This window comes from Camelina sativa, chromosome 11 (genome assembly GCF_000633955.1).
Source record: "Camelina sativa cultivar DH55 chromosome 11, Cs, whole genome shotgun sequence".
NCBI lineage: Eukaryota > Viridiplantae > Streptophyta > Magnoliopsida > Brassicales > Brassicaceae > Camelina > Camelina sativa.
Window position 1 is genome coordinate 16,728,152 of NC_025695.1, and position 16,775 is coordinate 16,744,926.

Genomic DNA, 16,775 nt, shown 5'->3' on the forward strand with positions numbered 1-16,775 from the left:
TTTTTTTTTTTTTTTTGCTAAGCAGGTAAATATCATTAGATGAATGAACCAAAAAGATGTACCTTGCCAAAAAAAATTGAAAAACAAGGATACATTTTATACATCCGAGTCTCTCAAAAAAAAAGAATTTGGGGGATTTTTTAGTGTGCAGAGAAAGTTGAAGAGGATTTATATAGAAATGGTATTTGTTGTAAACCACCGTGAACGTGGATATGTTAGTGGGAGTGAAATTAGGAATGATTTTCAGTTGTGTTTCTCGTATAAGAGGAAGATGAAAAAGGTGAACGACACAAAAAAATGGAGATGAAATGTGTTTTAGATGCTTCCCTTAGGGTTATACATTTTATGGGCTTCTCTGTGGGCTTGTACCAAATATATTATTGTAAATAAAAAACCCATCGTAAGTTTTTTTCTAAAGGATTTTTATTAACCATAATCATTTGTTAATTTTGATTTTTTTTTTTCCAGTGTAAACAAAAAATCTGATGTGGCTTATTTTTTATCGGACTATAAAGGATTTTAGGTAACAACTGCGTAATAGTAGCTTTGTAATTGCTAATTTATGGGATATGAATTGTTTTGAATATTTGAGTTGTGTAATTGCTTAATTAATGGGATATGAATTTGAAATGTTTTTTTTTGATTTGGAGTAGTTATGGTATTTGCTTTTGTTCTTTTGATCCAGATATGTTATTAGAACCAATCCGACTGCCCATTGGATCCGCGTGTCTAACAGCAAAATACCTAATCACCCCTTGCCCTTTTTTTTCTTTCTTCGTCCGTTTTATTTTCGTGAGGGCATTTGTATGGGAAAAAATAGTAATGTCAAAGTGAAACTAAGAAATTAAAATTAAATTAAATAAAGAAAATAGTGCTAATAAAAAACATTGCCCTACTTGGTTTGGTTTCATTTCATAGGCGTCAGTTTCGGGATTCATTTTGAATTTAGTTTTCGAATTCAAAATATTGAAACGTAACGTATTGTGTCGCTACCCCACTCGAATCGAAGTTGTATAAAACTCTTCGATTTTGTTTCTTTTCTTCGGGTTGCGTATCATCAATTTTATTAAGGTTCTTCTTCTTCACTCACTCTTCAGTTGCAGAAGTATGGAAGCTCTCCTCGCCAAGCTCAACGACAACCTCAAGGAAAATTCCGAACTCGATGCAGTTAGAAAGGCAAATGAAGAGAAGTTCGTCAAACTTGTTGAAGGTACCAATTTTTTTTTTTTTTTTTTTTTTTTTTTTTTATATATTTACTACGGATTCAATNTTGAGATTTGAGCATTTCTCTATTGTTAGGTTAGATTTTCGGAATTTGGAATTTACAAAAATTGGGATTTCTTACTGTGTTGTTCTTGACTTTATAGTGTCCCTGTCTTTTTGTGTGTGCAGCTTCGGAGAAGTTGGAAGAGTTTTTCAAAAGTGAAAACAAGAATTTGCTGGAGAGAGTTGAGAACATGACGACTGAATTGGCTTCAATCAGGCATGTACTACATCATTATTATATTACCGTGTTCATTTTTCTTCTCTGTTGAGGTGGTTTATATTTAGAGTAAGTTGGAGGATGCCTTGCAAATGTAATTATAGCAATCTTGTTTCACAGATCTGACTTGGACGACAAGTGTCTGGAGAATCAAAATCTTAATCGTAATCTCAAGAGAGAAGAACAAAAGAGTAAGAAGAAGCAATGTTAACTATAGTTTCTGCTCAAAATTGAATGTAGCATTTTCATAGGACATGATATATGATGTTTTTTTTTTTTTTTTTAAGGATTTTGGCTAAGAAAATAATGTGTAGTGCTTAGATTTGTTTATAACACCGTCTAGGATATAATCTTTGTTGTTCTTTCTGTGTTGAGTAATTAATTTTTGAACTTGGTACTTAAAAAGAGTTGAGTTTTTTTTTTTTTTTTTTTTTTTTTTTTTTTTTTNTTTTTTTTTTTTTTTTAACAGATAAAGCACTTACTGAAGAAATGTCAAGCTAAAAGAGCAGATCCAAGAGGGACATCCTCGAAACTTCGAAACACCTGAAACTGCTGGAAGTACAACAAGAAGCATGAGAAAACGTAGCAGAACAACCTGTGATGGATCAAATAATTCTGCTTGTTGTATGTTTCAAGCTCTTGGTGAACAGTTGCTAGGAATGGAATTATCAACTAGTAATAATGAAGGCGAACACGTAATTCATCTGTTGCACCCAACAACCGGTAATTTCTCTGTTGCGTAAAGTTATATCCACTGTATCTTTCTCCGGGTTGTTTTCATGCAAGACCTATTTACCTTTGATTCAAAAGATGGACCATCCATCTTATTTGAGATCATCAACCACCGTAAAAGCACCGACGCTGATTTTTGTTCTCCCTGATTTTTGACCATAACAGGTTTATCCTTCAGCCTAACTTTTTTGAATAACTCATCTGTTGAAGAATCTGAGCTGCTCTACGAGAATGCATCGCTCGGATCACTCGAAAGAGTAGCACCAGAATGGATGAGAGGGGTTAAAAAATTCAGCACAAGTATGTGTCCTTTGTTCTTTGCAAGAGTCTCTAAAGTCATTAAGCTCTATTAATGATCGGTACCGTATGTAGTAAGCTCTATTATGTACGTCTCCCTCCCTTATCTTGTGTAGTCATCTCTGATGGCTTCGTAGTGTGATGTTTCTCAATTGGTTGAATGGTTAGGGAAGTTATCATGTATCTATAGAAATGTGTCTCTCGTTAACTTTGAGATTGATTTCAGAGATACTGTTCCCTTTTAATGAATCCAATTGTGACAAGATCTTGATTTTTCCTTTGCTCTCAACAAACTCTCTTTTTTTCTATATCTCATGAATCTCTGATCTATTGTGCATTTTACATGACTTAACACTTTAATATTAGGCATATGTATATAGAGGCATCATTACAATTGGTTTCTAGACCAGTGGAACCCGAGAGAGTGGCAAGAATGGTGTGTTGTTGGGAAAGATAATTTCCTTTTATTGCTTTTACAACGACGTCGTTCCTTGTGTCGTACACGTTTTATAACCCAGACTCACCGTCTCTCTTGTGTTATTAGATGTGTTGTTTCAAGTTGTCGGTTGTGACAAGTTACGAACGGTTACGACCGTACTGTTGGTTTTGAATTTGTTTTTGAATAAGTCAATCACGAATCATTCAGAGAATTGTGTTTGCTTTACTTCCTTTATCTGGTATCAGAGCAAATACATGTATTGTGAGTGTTAATACATGTATGAAATATTGAACTGAAAGTGATGTGAAATATTGAACTGAAAGTGATGATAGATTAACTTAACAACGATGGCTTAAATAGTGTTACAGGAAGCAAACAACAACTGAATCAAAGCTAGAAAAACGGAAACAGACTCCACTAACAAACTGACTCTCAAGTCCACGACTCCACTTACTAAACTCCTTAAGACTTAGACTCCATGACTAAATCAACTCCAACATACCCTCCCTTAAACTAATTCTCCTGAATTCAGCTTACGCAGACATGTTAACCATCCCAAGCAATGCCCGTAACTTCTCTAACTGCTCCAGCTTCAACGGTTTTGTAAAAATCTCCGCAACCTGATTTTCTGTTGGGCAATACTCTAGCTTGACCATTTCTCCATTCACCAGATCCCTGAGATAATGAAACCTCACCTCGATGTGCTTGCTTTTGCCGTGTAACACTGGATGCTTTGACAATTGAATGGTTGAACTGTTGTCACAATTAATCACAGTTGCAGATTTTTCTTCAGCTCCAATCTTCTCCAACACTCTTCTAATCCACACACATTAACAAGCACAAAACGCAGCAGCTATATATTCAGCCTTGGTGGTGGAAAGCGCTACAACCGGCTGTTTTTTTTATGCCCACGAGATTGCTTCGGATGTCATCAAGAACACATAACCCGACGTACTCTTTCGATCATCCAAATCACCGGCATAATCACTGTCGGTGAATGCCGTAAACTTCAGACTCATGTTCTCACTTCTTCTATAAAAGATTCCAAGTTCAGCAGTACCTTTCAGATATCGTAGAATCCTTTTTGCGGCGAGCCAATGCGACATTCTTGGATCTGCCATGAATCGACTTAGGAGACAAGCTCCATATATCAAGTCAGGCCTGGTGACTGTTAGATACATGAGGCTTCCAACCAGCTGTTTAAACATGGTTCCATCGACCTTCTCGCCATCTTCATCTTTTGTAAGCTTTGTTCCCGGGACAATTGGATTTTTCACAGCATTACTTTCCTCCATCCCAAACCTTGCTAAAACCTCTCTAGCATATCTTCTCTGACAGATGAAATTCTCAGCATCACTCTGTTTCACTTCTACTCCAAGAAAATACTTCATTTTTCCCAATCCGACATCTCAAATTCCAGCATCATTGACGTCTTAAACTCATCACACATAAAATTGATTAACATTCAAAACAATGCATTGATTAGTGTTTAATGGATTTTTGACTATTCATATAACTATTGTACTCAATTAAAAAAAAAAATACAAAACAATTAAAAATCAATCAAAAATCAATCACCAAAAACAAAAGAAAAACAGAATTTTCAAACAAAATCACATATCTGATTGATTTCCATTTTTTAAAATTTTTAATTTATCATTAATAAAATTTATTCTTATTATTAAATTGCTATATAAATTAAATTCTGACATAATTTATATGTATTAATATATAATAACAATAAGAAAAAAAAGCTATAACTTTAAAAGTCGTTGGTAAACAATAAGATTTTAACCGTTGTTGGTGTTGGGTTTCGACGATTTAAGGGTCCGTAGGAAAGCCCGTTAAGAAGCGAAAGTCAAGCCCGCTAATGGGCCTAACGCGGGCCCAAGAGGCGATTTCGATTGAGACGTTGAGTCAAACCGGAGATAAGGTCGAAAGATCGTGGGCGAGATCGTAGGAGGAGATTCAGGAGAAGTTCGAGATCGTTTAGTTTAAATATTCGAAGTTTGTAAGGAAAAAAGGGACATGTAATCTTTATGCAATAAAACAGAGAAAAATCAATACAAAATCCAGTTCGTCATTCTTCATTGTTCTCGTCGATTTAAACCGAAAGTCTGTCCAGATCTTATTTCACTTTCGAACCAATCTAGTTGTTGTTTCTCGTATCAACAATCGTTAAAGACCTTGAATGTTTATAGTTTTTGTAATGGTTTTTGGTTTATGTTTATTGAGAATCTCTTTTTTTATCCATTCAAGATTTTGTAAAAATGATTTTCCTAAACAATTTTGGAAACCCGGTTTTTTAAAGATTTTAACAATTTTCATTAATAATCTAAAAGCCATCTTATTTGAGTTTTTCATTTTTCTAATAAAAAAAATTTATGTGACATTTTTCTAATATTTTAATTTGTTATATTTTTTTATTTTTGTAAAATCCAAAAACCAAAAACTAAAATAAAATCCAAAAACCAAAACTATGATTTAAAAACTATTTTAAAACTACCAACCGTTCATAACCAAAGTTTTTACGGTCGCCTAAATAACCAATTCTCAAAGTCAAAACATTCAAGGCCTGCCTACAGGCAAAACAAAATTTAATTCAAAACCTAAAGCTTTGTGATCTTCTTCAAGTTTCGTCGGAAGTTACGACAACGGCGACTCCGATTACGTATACAGTTGAAAGGACAAAACAGGAACCGAATAGAATATAATCACACAACAAATCACTTCAAACAAAGTGCCAAAATGCTCTTCCGCTTATATCATCCGACGAACGTCGGAGGAGGAGCCAAACCTTGCCGTCGCTTAATCTCGTCACTATCATCCTTCTTTCAATCGAACACCAAAAGAAGCAAACTTGAACTTCAAGTGTACCGACAATGCAAGACTGGTAAACTAAACCTTGAAGATGCTCTGCTTTACTTCGACAAGCTTCTACAGACAAAACCCATTCCTTTGATTGATACATTCAATCACTTGTCCGGCTCAATGATGAAGCTTCAAGGATCTAAGGAAGTGGTTTCGATGTATAAGAGGATGTTGAGACACGAGGAGGGTGTTATTATCGAGCCTGATTTGTGTACTTTGAACATTTTAATTAACGTGTTTCGTCATTTGAAGCAGTTTGATTCTGGGTTTTGTGTTCTGAATGATATGATTAAGAGAGGGTTTGAGCCTGATTTGGTAAAAGCTGACAGTTTGGTGCTTTGTTTGTGTTCCCAAGGGAGAGTGATCGATGCACTTCAAGTGTTTCATAAAATGTCTCAGAGAGGTGTTAAGGTTGATGCTTCTCTCTACGCTACTCTTATTGTTAAGCTCTGTGAGATTGGCGAGACTGGTGTTTCTCTAGGTTTGCATAGAAGGATGATTGCTTCCGGTTGTAAGAGTGATGTGGTTATCTACAGTTTCGTAATCGGCTCTTTCATTAGGAACAAGTCACTCGACGAAGCTATGGCAGTGTTTGAAGAGATGACTGAGAATGGAGTGTCTCCTGATATATTGGCTTTTAGGAATCATTACTGCACTGAATAACTCAGGGAGGTTTAACGAGGCGCTTAAATATTTCGATGAGATGATTGCTCAAGGGATCTCTCCTGATCTGTTCATTTACAACTCTTTCATCTCTGGATTATGCAAAGCGGGTTTGTGGGACGATGTTACAGAGATGATCAAGGAAATGGTGAGCAAAGTCAGTAAGGTGAATGAAGCGATTGATATATATGACTTTATGATCAATCGAGGTCCGGATCCCCTCGTGGAAACATATCACTCTCTGTTGGATGGTCTGTTTAAAGTGTGTAGGCTAACGGACGTAACTGAGTTGTTCAAATTGATGAGGCATCGTGACGTTAGGCTTGATGTTGTTACTTACAACATAATGATCAGTGGCTATTGCAAGAATGGGAAAATTGAGGAAGCTGTCCAGGTTATAAGAGAAATGGATTGTAAAGGGTTGAAAGCAGATACTTATACATACGCAGCTTTAATCCACGTTGTTAACCAAGCTGGAGATTCAGAAGTCGCTAAAGAAGTCGTCGATGCAATATGCAAGTCTGATTGCTCTCCAAGCATACAACAGTACAGTGTTCTCATTGACTGTTTGGTTAAAAAAGAATATTTTGAAGGAGCAAGAAGACTGTTAAGACGAATGGAACGTGAGGGGAAGAGAATGTGCGATGCTTCATACACGACACTAATACATGGTTTAAGCCAGGCAGGAAACTGGGACTTCGCTCAAGAAATATTTTATGCAACTGGTCGTACTCCAAGCATAAACGAATGCGGTGCTCTCATCGATGGTATGATGAAAAATGGAAAAGTGGCTGACGCAAAGAGACTTTTTGATGAGATCCCAGACAAGGGTTTGGTGCCTGATGTCATTACGTACAATATTATGATTGGTGGCTATTGCAAGTATGGGAAACTAGAGGAAGCCATTGACATTATAAGACGAATGACATATGAGGGGCTGAAACCAGACAATTATACATATACTTCATTAATACACGCTTCTTGCCTAGCTGGGGATGTAGATGCCGCGCAAGGAATCTTCAATGCAATATGGAAATCTGGTCATTCTCCTGACATATATCAGTTCAATGCTCTAATCAGTGGTCTGATAAAAAATGGGAAACTGGAGGACGCAAAGAGACTCTTTGGTGAAATCCCAAACATGGGATTGGTGGCAGATGTCGTAACGTACAACATAATTATTGATGCCCTCTGCAAACATAAGATGCTATCAGAAGCCAGAGCATTGTTCTTTGAATTAGAGCCAAAGGGTTGCTCACCTGATTCTGTTTCGTTTAACACTATTATATCTGGCTTTCTTGAAGAGAACAAGGTTAAAGATGCAGTTCTGCTTCTTCAGAGCATGCTCGATAGGAAATTTACCCCAAACGATGGTGTTAAATGCAGGCTGCGTCGACTTCTTGCTCGTGCTGATGGACGTAAAACACTTCAGCCACTTCTAGACACTTACGGGAAGAACTTTTTCGAGTGATATCAATGTAATCATAGATGGCACTGACCTGAGGATTTATAGCTATCATCCCACCTTCAGTGTAATCGTAGAACATATTCGAGTGAAATCAATGTAATCGTAGATGGTATTGACCTGAAGATTTATGTACATTTTTCCAATGAAGGGAAAACTTCTTTAAGACATAAAAGAATCACCATTGGAGGTATAACAAAGCAACTATCAGGGTGAATTCGTGTAGCTATGTTTGCTAGGCAAAGAAGTGTTCCTCCATGAGCCACGCTTGGTAGCCACTAAATCTGGTGACTTATCAGACCTCGCCTTCTCCAAGCCCATCTCTTGGTCAGAACTTTCTCCAACCCTGAACTCCGGGTGGGCATACGCATCTCGAAGGAATTCCTTGAGGTTTAGATTTGGCTCACGTGTGCGTTCCAGTGTATCTTTGATCATAGCTTCCTGCTTTTGCTCGGAACATCGAAAAGGTAAGCTTACACATCTCACTCAAAGCTACTATAAATACCCAGTTATTTTTTTTCTCTTAAGTTTTAACTAACCTGCAAAGGATATGTGACAAAAGCAGGTTGGTAACGACATTTGCAGTGTATGTGGAACCCAATGGTCAGCAACGGAAGCACAAGAAGCAAAGGAGTGGACTTAGAAGCATGTTTGGTGCTTAGAAGACCCATCAAAAGCAGCTGTGAAACGATCAGTGCGGTGACAACACGCCTGTGAACATCAGGCCAGAACTTCCCTGCACTCTCATACTTTTGGTTATACACATTTATTACCTGCAACGAAGCCTTCATTGTTACTAAACGATGCTCGAACGTTGGAGGAAATGTATGCAGAAGATTTCAGTTATCTCACCTGATGACGGTACACTACGTAAGCCAGGCCGAAGAAGACGAGGATAAAGGGAAGAAGGATGGGGCTAACTGTTGCATAAACGAGACCGAGAAGAAAGTAAAGCTGTATTTGAGGCTCACCGGTGTTGAACCCTATGGTTCCAGGATCAGTTGCTTCTTCCCTATCTTTCTCAGTTCGCACAAGGAAGGAGTTCTTTAGATGATAGATTATGAGCGGCTTCAACCTCAGTATCTCCCCAGCAACACCTGCCCACCCATCCACCATTATGTATGTTATAAAGAAGGTTGCTTTCATTGGAATCGAGACGCCAATTGTCTTTGGAATACTGCAGAAAATAATAAGTCAGAATGATATGAGATTTCCCGGTGAATCCAGGCAAGGGGAGGTCTAAAAGAACGTACTCGTTTGCAGATTGGTTAAGGAAGCTGTTGAGCTGTTGAAACGCAGTCCCGGTGACTATGCTTCCAAGGAAAACATTAATGAACTGGAACATGTAGAATCTAGATGCAGCTCTTCTTTCTAATGAGGATGTGCTGACAAAACCTTCGAATTTGGACATTTGCATCAGTATTCTTGGGAGGAAAAGGAGGAAGATTTTCAAAGCTATTCCAGGAAGGAAACCTTGGATGATTGACTTTAACAGTTTCCTGTCGACAAAGACCAAGCAACGTGAGTAATTCAATCAACCGGGCAGCGGGACATATCAGGTTGATATATTCAGGGAGATAGACAGAGACATACACTTCTATAAGGGGCTTCAAGAAAGGAAAAGCCTTCTCTATGCCTTCAATGTTGGCGAGTGACTGTACAAATGCTATTGGTATCATGAAGAAGAAGGTGAGGAAGAAGTATGCTACGCCGACTATGAGCCTCCTTATCTTAAGGTCTACATATGGCAATGCCAGATTGTCATAGTAGATGTCACGTGGCTCCGCAGCCCACTCGGTTAGCCACTCTGTTGGGTTTCTTGTCTGTTGAGTTTGAGCACAAACCGCTGCTCCCCAACGGCTCTTGAAAGATACAAAAGCTGCTGGCACTATGGACTTTGTGCCGGTCCTTAATCTCTGTTTCTCCTCAGAGATCTGAAAACATCCAAAGAGAGTTTGATTAAATGTTGCAAATGAGGCTGGAGAATAAAACAATAGCACAGAGTAGTTAAGTTGAACGCTTTACTTCTCTGGTTAGACCCTCGACGGCAGACGTGTAGTACTTGATTCCATCAACTTCTTCACCAAAGCAGCCAAGAAATCCCATCTACTTGCAGACATGGAGATGAGTCTTAAGAGAAGAACAAGAGAAACGTAAGCTTATGTGCTTTGCAAATGTGAGTTTACCTTAATAACTGGCCTGTTATTTAGATTTCTCATGTGTTTGTTTATATTGTAATCGAGCAGATTCTGCATTTGTTTCCTCGTCAGAACCAATTCTGAGAGTTTGGTTGCATCATGGACTGCCTGAGTTAAAGCAGATCAAAAATCATCAACTCAGGAATCGAGTCAAGGTTGGACATATCAGAAAACCTGAAGATGACTTTACCTGGAAAGTGAGGTAGTGATCTGGATGATTGACCTTGAAGAAATGTTCAACAAGTTCACATATTGATTCATGAGGATCTGTAGGAATGTTTCTTACAAGCACCTAACATCAGTAAGAAAATAAACAGGTTTTCAGCTTATTTAATCACAAATAAAACTCACAAGAGCATCGAAAGATTCAAAGTTTCATTACAGTGAACTGGTTAGGTCTCCTTTGGTCATTTGCAAGAAACTGTAGCCTCATTAATGCTATATTCTGGTACTCTCTTTTCAGGATAAAGCATGTCCAAAAGGTGATTGCGTAAGCTACACACAAATGCATCCAAAATCTACAGAAGATGAGGATCCAATGAGTAAAACATATAGAACGAAGGAGAAAAAAAAGCCACCAAACTTGGAGAAGCATCTCTTACCTAGGTGACCCATTCGGTATATTTGATAAAGAGAGTTTATCAATATCACTGAAACTTATATTAGAATGCCTCAACCGATCCAAACCCTTGTTTGTCCAATTAACAGGCACCATTGTTGTAAAAGCAACACAAGCTATTGGGAAAAAGATCTTGAGCCTGCAAAATTTTTCCACATGGCTCAGAAGTCTTTAAAACCAGAAGAAAAAAACAAGAGGCTTGGGGAGATACATATAGTATGTATATATACCCGAGTAAGTAGATCCTCAAGTAGACAACAGAATCAAGTCCAGCGTGATCGACGAGCTCGGGTTCTGGCATTTTTAAAGCTTCAGGCATCCAGTTAAGGAATCGAATATAGGACCTGAAGTCCAAGTTGATAAATTTGCTTCCAAAGCCACCGGTTTGTATAGAGCTACTTCTTAAGCCCTTGAAATACCATTTAGGGAAATAGACTCTGTCATTTACTGGTTGAATCCTGAATATAGCAAAAGCTAAGAGAAAAGCGAATGCTGTCACTATATTGATTGCTGCTGCTACTCCAATATCGTTTATTGTAGCCATGCGACTGTGAAAGAAGATACTATTTTCTTCTCCTGTAAATCAAAAGAACGACACAGATTCAGACTTTACAAGTTGAGGTCAGAAATATCCAAAAAAAAAAAAAAAAAAAATCAATCGCAACTTGCTCTGTTTTTTGTTTTTACACAGAGAGCATCCCAAAACAGAAACAAGAACCAATCTGTCACAGTCACACAGAGAGCATCCCAAAACAGAAACAAGAATCCAGCTTTTGGTAAATTAAAGAAAAAGACCAGATTCACACTTCAGTTACCTTCTAAAAGAGCTAAAAGACAAAGCTTTCTTGTTCTTGTTAGTAAAAAGATTTCAGACCAAACCGTCGAAGACAGAACAGTGACAGAGGACGAAGAAGAAGAAGAAGAAAAAGCAGTTTTTTTCTTTGCCGGGTTTTTAGGAAATATGTTCAAAGATTCATTCGACTAAAACATTACTGCGTATTTATTGTTTAAATGGATCCGTGACGGTGAAGGTGTGAAGAGAGAAGAAGAAAAAAAACTTGTTAAGGAGGACATGGCAAAACGTGAGCCTTCAGTGTATTTATGAAGATGCTCTTCTTTGGCTATGACAGTGACTAAAGAGTAAATCAAAACCGTGACACCAAAAGAAAGAAGGTGATGACAAGAAAAACAATAGTAGATGGGGAGTGAGTTTTTTTCTCTTTCTTTTTGGAAATGGTCTGGTAACGTTTTTGTTTGATTTGTCCAGTGCGTAAACTAGTGGCTATGATTACATTGAGGTTTCTTGATTTTGAATAAAAGGTAATGTGTTAAATACGTGTATAATATAAAGTTGGATGGACCCTTGTAAACGAAATAAAAACGGTTATTTTTTATAGCAAGTGTGAACATGTTTGTCAAATATCACAACCACTATTTTTGATAATTTTTCAAGGATTTTTTTTTGGGTGGATAATTGAATGTTTTGCAAAAGATGACGAAGTTTATTTTTTTTTTGTTTTTAAATTGTAAAAAGTGGGTCCGAATCTCCTATCTGCCAACATATAAATTTGGATTTAGTCTGCATTATCCGTATTTAGTATGGTGGTTTTCTTGTCAAAATATGGGATTTTTAGGTATTTTCTAATATAAAACAACCTTACATAATACAACAACTATTTTACGTTTCTTTGTTTTATATAGAGATGAGAGTGTTTCTACTAAAAATATTGTGCCAAACGTCTTCTTTGTATCAATTTACTGACCAGTTCTTCACAACCAAACCTGGTCATTATATGACAGTTTTCGTTTTCTCTACGGATACGGCCTATTGGGACCTACGAATTCTTCGTATGTTTCTTCATGCTCTCTCTTTCACTTTATTTGTAACTTGTAAGATGCATGAAGTACTGTTTTACAATACCTCACTTTCTCTAGAAGACAGTATTGTTTTTCGAGGTAGGTAAAGTGTTTGAAACCATTAGATGTCTACAAACAAAGTTATCTCCCCTACGTTGTCATATTTGATGGTTGCACACATAATTTGATATATATATTGAGTATAGTTTTTATTAAATTCTATATAAATATAATTTGTAGGTGTGATTATTTATTTATGGCAGCATATTAGTTCTTTTTTTTTTAATATTAAATAAATATAGTTATTATTCATAATAAAATCATGTTAATCTTGTTATGAGAAATATATTTTTTTTTTCAAAAAGTAGACGAAAAGAACAAATTTCATGTTGTCGAAAATTTCTAAAAATATCCATCATAATTAACATCTCGTTGGGTAACCGTTTGGGAAAACCGCCATGGCCAAACCTATGTAAACGGGTCTTTCCCGACAAATCTACTCTTACGGTTTTGTTTCCACTTTCTCTCCCTTACTACTACACCACTATCCTTTCAACAATGAGTGACTATATCAGAAAATCTCTTCAAGATTTGGATTTGGACATAACTGATGCACCGGTTCCATTACATCCACAATTCATTGCAAAATGCAGTGACTGCTAACCGCTACTCGTTGGTGGTTCAAACTGTGAACTCGCGCAAGCAGAATCTGAGGGCGCTTATTGGTCATATGCCCAGAATTTGGGGTTTCGAAGGAACCGTTGTTGGGCGTATTTTGGGACCAGGAAAAGCCATCTTTGTGTTTCAATTGGAAGAATCTCTCAACATGGTATTGCGACGTGGTCCTTGGTCCTTCAACGAATGGATGCTGTCAGTTCATTGGTGGCATCCACATATTACCGATGAGGCATTGAAGATAATCCCATTCTGTGTCCAAATTCGGGGAATTCCTCTTCTCTATCTCTCCAATGACATTGCCAGGTATGTGGGGGATCAATTAGGACCAGTTGACACTGTTGATTTTGATGAAAATGCCCATATGGTGGAGTTTGTAACGGTTAGTATAGATTGGAATGTAGATTGGCCATTACGTTTCCAGCGTAATTTTCAATTCACTGTGGGGGATAACACTATCATTAAGTATCGATTTGAAAGACTTCGTAAGTTTTGTTCTAAGTGTGGTTCCCTGAAACATGATGTGGCTGAGTATGATCTGAATGGTGAGGAGGAGGAGTTCTTTCCAGAGGAACTTCCAAATGACAATGACAATAACATGGATGGTCCTCCGGGTGAGCAAAATGATCTGACTGAAGCGAATTCCCTGGAGACCATTGATCCGTTTGACACAATTCTAGGGTTGAAAAATCACTTCTCGTCTCCGGGTGCTGGCCCGAGTTCTACCCATCCAAGTGAGTCTCCTAGTGTTTTTGAGGACACCAAACTCACGACTGAGAGATTGCGTTATCTACATGCCAAGTTCAGCAAGCAATTCAGAGACACTTTCTCTCCTATCCGTGAGGATAAGTGTCCGTTTGTAGTGACAAAGATGCAGAGTTCAAAGCGTAAGCGAGGGGAGGTTGAAGCGTTTTACCAACAATGGGAAGCTGCAGAAGATCAGGCGGTCCTGTGCCAGATCCGTAAGAAAGAGCGTGTTAAGTCCGTTGGTTCCTGTTCTACAACTAATGAGATAGACAGAGGCGCGGGGGGCTCGGTACCCCCACCGTGTCCATGACAATCATCTCCTGGAATTTTCAGGGTCTTGGTGACTCGCTTACACAATCTACATTACGTAGTATAGTTCGTATTTATAAACCTACTATGTTATTTCTTGTTGAAACTCTTAATAGGTGTTCTATGGTTTCTGACTTTGCTCATTCTCTAGGATTTTCTAATGTAATTACGGTGCCCCCTGTTGGTAGGAGTGGCGGTTTGGCTTTGTTGTGGATAACAATGTTTCTGTATCCCAAATCTTTAAGGATACTAGAATCATTGATGTAAACGTTAAGTATTATAACTTTCAGTTCTATTTGTCCTGCGTTTATGGTCATCCTATTCAGGATCAACGACACTTGTTTTGGGATTACCTTGAACAATTATCTCGATTTAAAGATGGTCCATGGGTTTTAGTTGGGGACTTTAATGAGATTTTATCTAACAACGAGAAAATTGGTGGTCCTTTGCGCGCGAACTGGACCTTTCGAGACTTTAAACATATGATGTTCACTTGTGATCTCACGGATTTAAAGTCCACGGGCAACAGGTTTTCTTGGGTTGGTGAACGTCACTTATATACTGTTAAGTGTTGTCTGGACAGAATTATAGTCAATTCGGAATGGTCTGCCACATTTCCAAGAGGAGAAGCTGAATTTTTGGACTTCAATGGGTCTGATCACAGACCGATGGTGCTTCGTTTAGGTGTTCATGATCCAGGTTTTCGAAAGGCGTTTCGCTTTGATATGAGGCTGTTGGATGTTGCAAGTTTTAAACACTATGTAAAAGAGGGATGGAACTTCTGCAAGGATCAACGTCATCACACCATTGTTGATCAAATAAGGCATTGTCGTACATACATGGCTTGTTGTAAACGTAGAAACAATCTAAATTCTGCCAAACAAATAAATGTACTACAATATCGTTTAAACAGAGCCATGTCAATACTTCATCGTTCAGATCGTGACCTGATTCCCCGTTTGAGACATCAGCTAACTACTGCTTACAAAAATGAAGAAATCTATTGGAAACAAACACTACAAGAAAATAATTTTATTGAGACGTATTTTTGAGACAAAAAAATTTCGTCACAAATTTGTGACACTTTAAATACGATATTATGACTAAATTTATTTGTCACAATTTCATAGTATTTTCATCACTATATTATGACGGAAAAAATCAGTAACAAAAGTTTGTCACAATTAGTGAAGAATATGTTACGATAATATTAATCGTCACTCTTATGACTACATTGTGACCAATATATTGTTGCAAATTAGTTATGAACTTATAACAGATATGCAAGTCACAGTTTGTGACATTAAAGTGAGTAAACATTAGTCATAAAATAGTATAAATTGTTATGTCATTTATACAAAGCCCATTAAGCCAAGTTTCTAACCTTAATTTAACAAGACTTATTTAAGAGATGATTAGGTTTTTATTTTTTATAATTTCGTGCCTCCTAAACCGAGAGAGAGAGAGAGTAAACCATTTGAGAGAAAGAGAACAAGGAGCCACAGTTGAGATTAAGGACAGATCTTACATGTCCTAGGATATGGTGGAAAAGAAGGGGTAAACGAACTCTTTTATGGACGAATTTTGGTGAGCAGTTTCCCAACCCATAGATGTAAGTTTTTCCCAAAATATTTTGTCACCGTTTTTGTAGATTAAAAGTTACACATGTTTTCTCAAATCTATTCTGCGCAGATCCGCAAATTAACATCAGTCATCTTGTGAAACCGTTTCCCACTGCTACCAATTGAATCAGAAACTGATCTATCCGCCGTTGGAAAGATCTGAGTCTTACCTTTCCATAGAGCCTGAGATCGTTTCCATAGGAGTTATAATATGAAAGTTATGGTTGAATATGTGCATCTGGTCGAATTTGTGATTTATTTTCTTTTGTAAGAATAAAGATAGCTTATAATGTATATCTAATTTTTATGATTATAAAAAATTTGTATGATTATAATTTTAAAAATGAATTTTGTTTTAAGATTATTTTTTTAGTTATAATTTTTATCATATGCAATGAATTTTTTAGTAATAACTTACCATTTGAAACTAACTTCTAATGATAAGATTGGACATTATGATAGTCACAAAATATCATGATTTTTGAGTATTTGTTAAACTTTTGCGACAAATTTTTAATTATCATTTGTGACCATTTGAGACTATAGTTTTGTAATAATAAGATACATAATTAAAACGTTATTTTAAACTCGAATTGTGACGATTTAAAGACGTTTTGTAAGTCTGTAATTGAGACAGTTTTATTATTTTTTGTATCATAATTATTGATGACAAAATGGTTACTAATATATTCGTTGCAACTCTTGTGACGTTTTTGTTACAAAAAAAATTTGTGACGATTGTATTGCAACCATTCAAAAATCGTCACAAATTCGTAACAATGTTTATATTGTGACTAA

General features: G+C 36.9%; 3 protein-coding genes across 6 annotated transcripts; 2 read left to right on the forward strand and 1 right to left on the reverse strand.

Moving 5' to 3' along the window:
• On the forward strand, nucleotides 5,700-6,485 carry LOC104728051 (pentatricopeptide repeat-containing protein At3g22470, mitochondrial-like). Its single transcript, XM_010447094.1, has one exon. It carries the CDS (start codon nucleotides 5,700-5,702, stop codon nucleotides 6,483-6,485), a length of 786 nt encoding a protein of 261 aa, XP_010445396.1.
• Nucleotides 6,526-7,956, forward strand: LOC104728052 (putative pentatricopeptide repeat-containing protein At1g12700, mitochondrial). The gene has a single exon (XM_010447095.1). The coding sequence runs from the start codon at nucleotides 6,526-6,528 to the stop codon at nucleotides 7,954-7,956; it is 1,431 nt and encodes a 476-aa protein (XP_010445397.1).
• Nucleotides 7,379-11,993, reverse strand: LOC104723620 (CSC1-like protein At4g15430). Of its 4 annotated transcripts, none has more exons than XR_757382.2 (13): nucleotides 11,583-11,993; nucleotides 10,998-11,343; nucleotides 10,751-10,906; nucleotides 10,531-10,666; nucleotides 10,339-10,440; nucleotides 10,137-10,256; nucleotides 9,976-10,056; nucleotides 9,544-9,884; nucleotides 9,204-9,449; nucleotides 8,803-9,127; nucleotides 8,490-8,723; nucleotides 7,985-8,394; nucleotides 7,379-7,894 (listed from the first exon to the last, which is right to left on the reverse strand). XR_757382.2 is itself a non-coding variant. In XM_010442007.2 (12 exons), exons 2-12 carry the CDS (start codon nucleotides 11,309-11,311, stop codon nucleotides 8,158-8,160), a joined length of 2,289 nt encoding a protein of 762 aa, XP_010440309.1. In that variant the 5' UTR covers nucleotides 11,312-11,343; nucleotides 11,583-11,991; the 3' UTR covers nucleotides 8,040-8,157. The 4 variants fall into 4 exon arrangements, 1 of the variants encoding a protein (XP_010440309.1); XR_757384.2 differs by having other exon boundaries at nucleotides 7,379-7,534; nucleotides 7,745-8,394; XR_757383.2 differs by having other exon boundaries at nucleotides 7,379-7,676; nucleotides 7,745-8,394.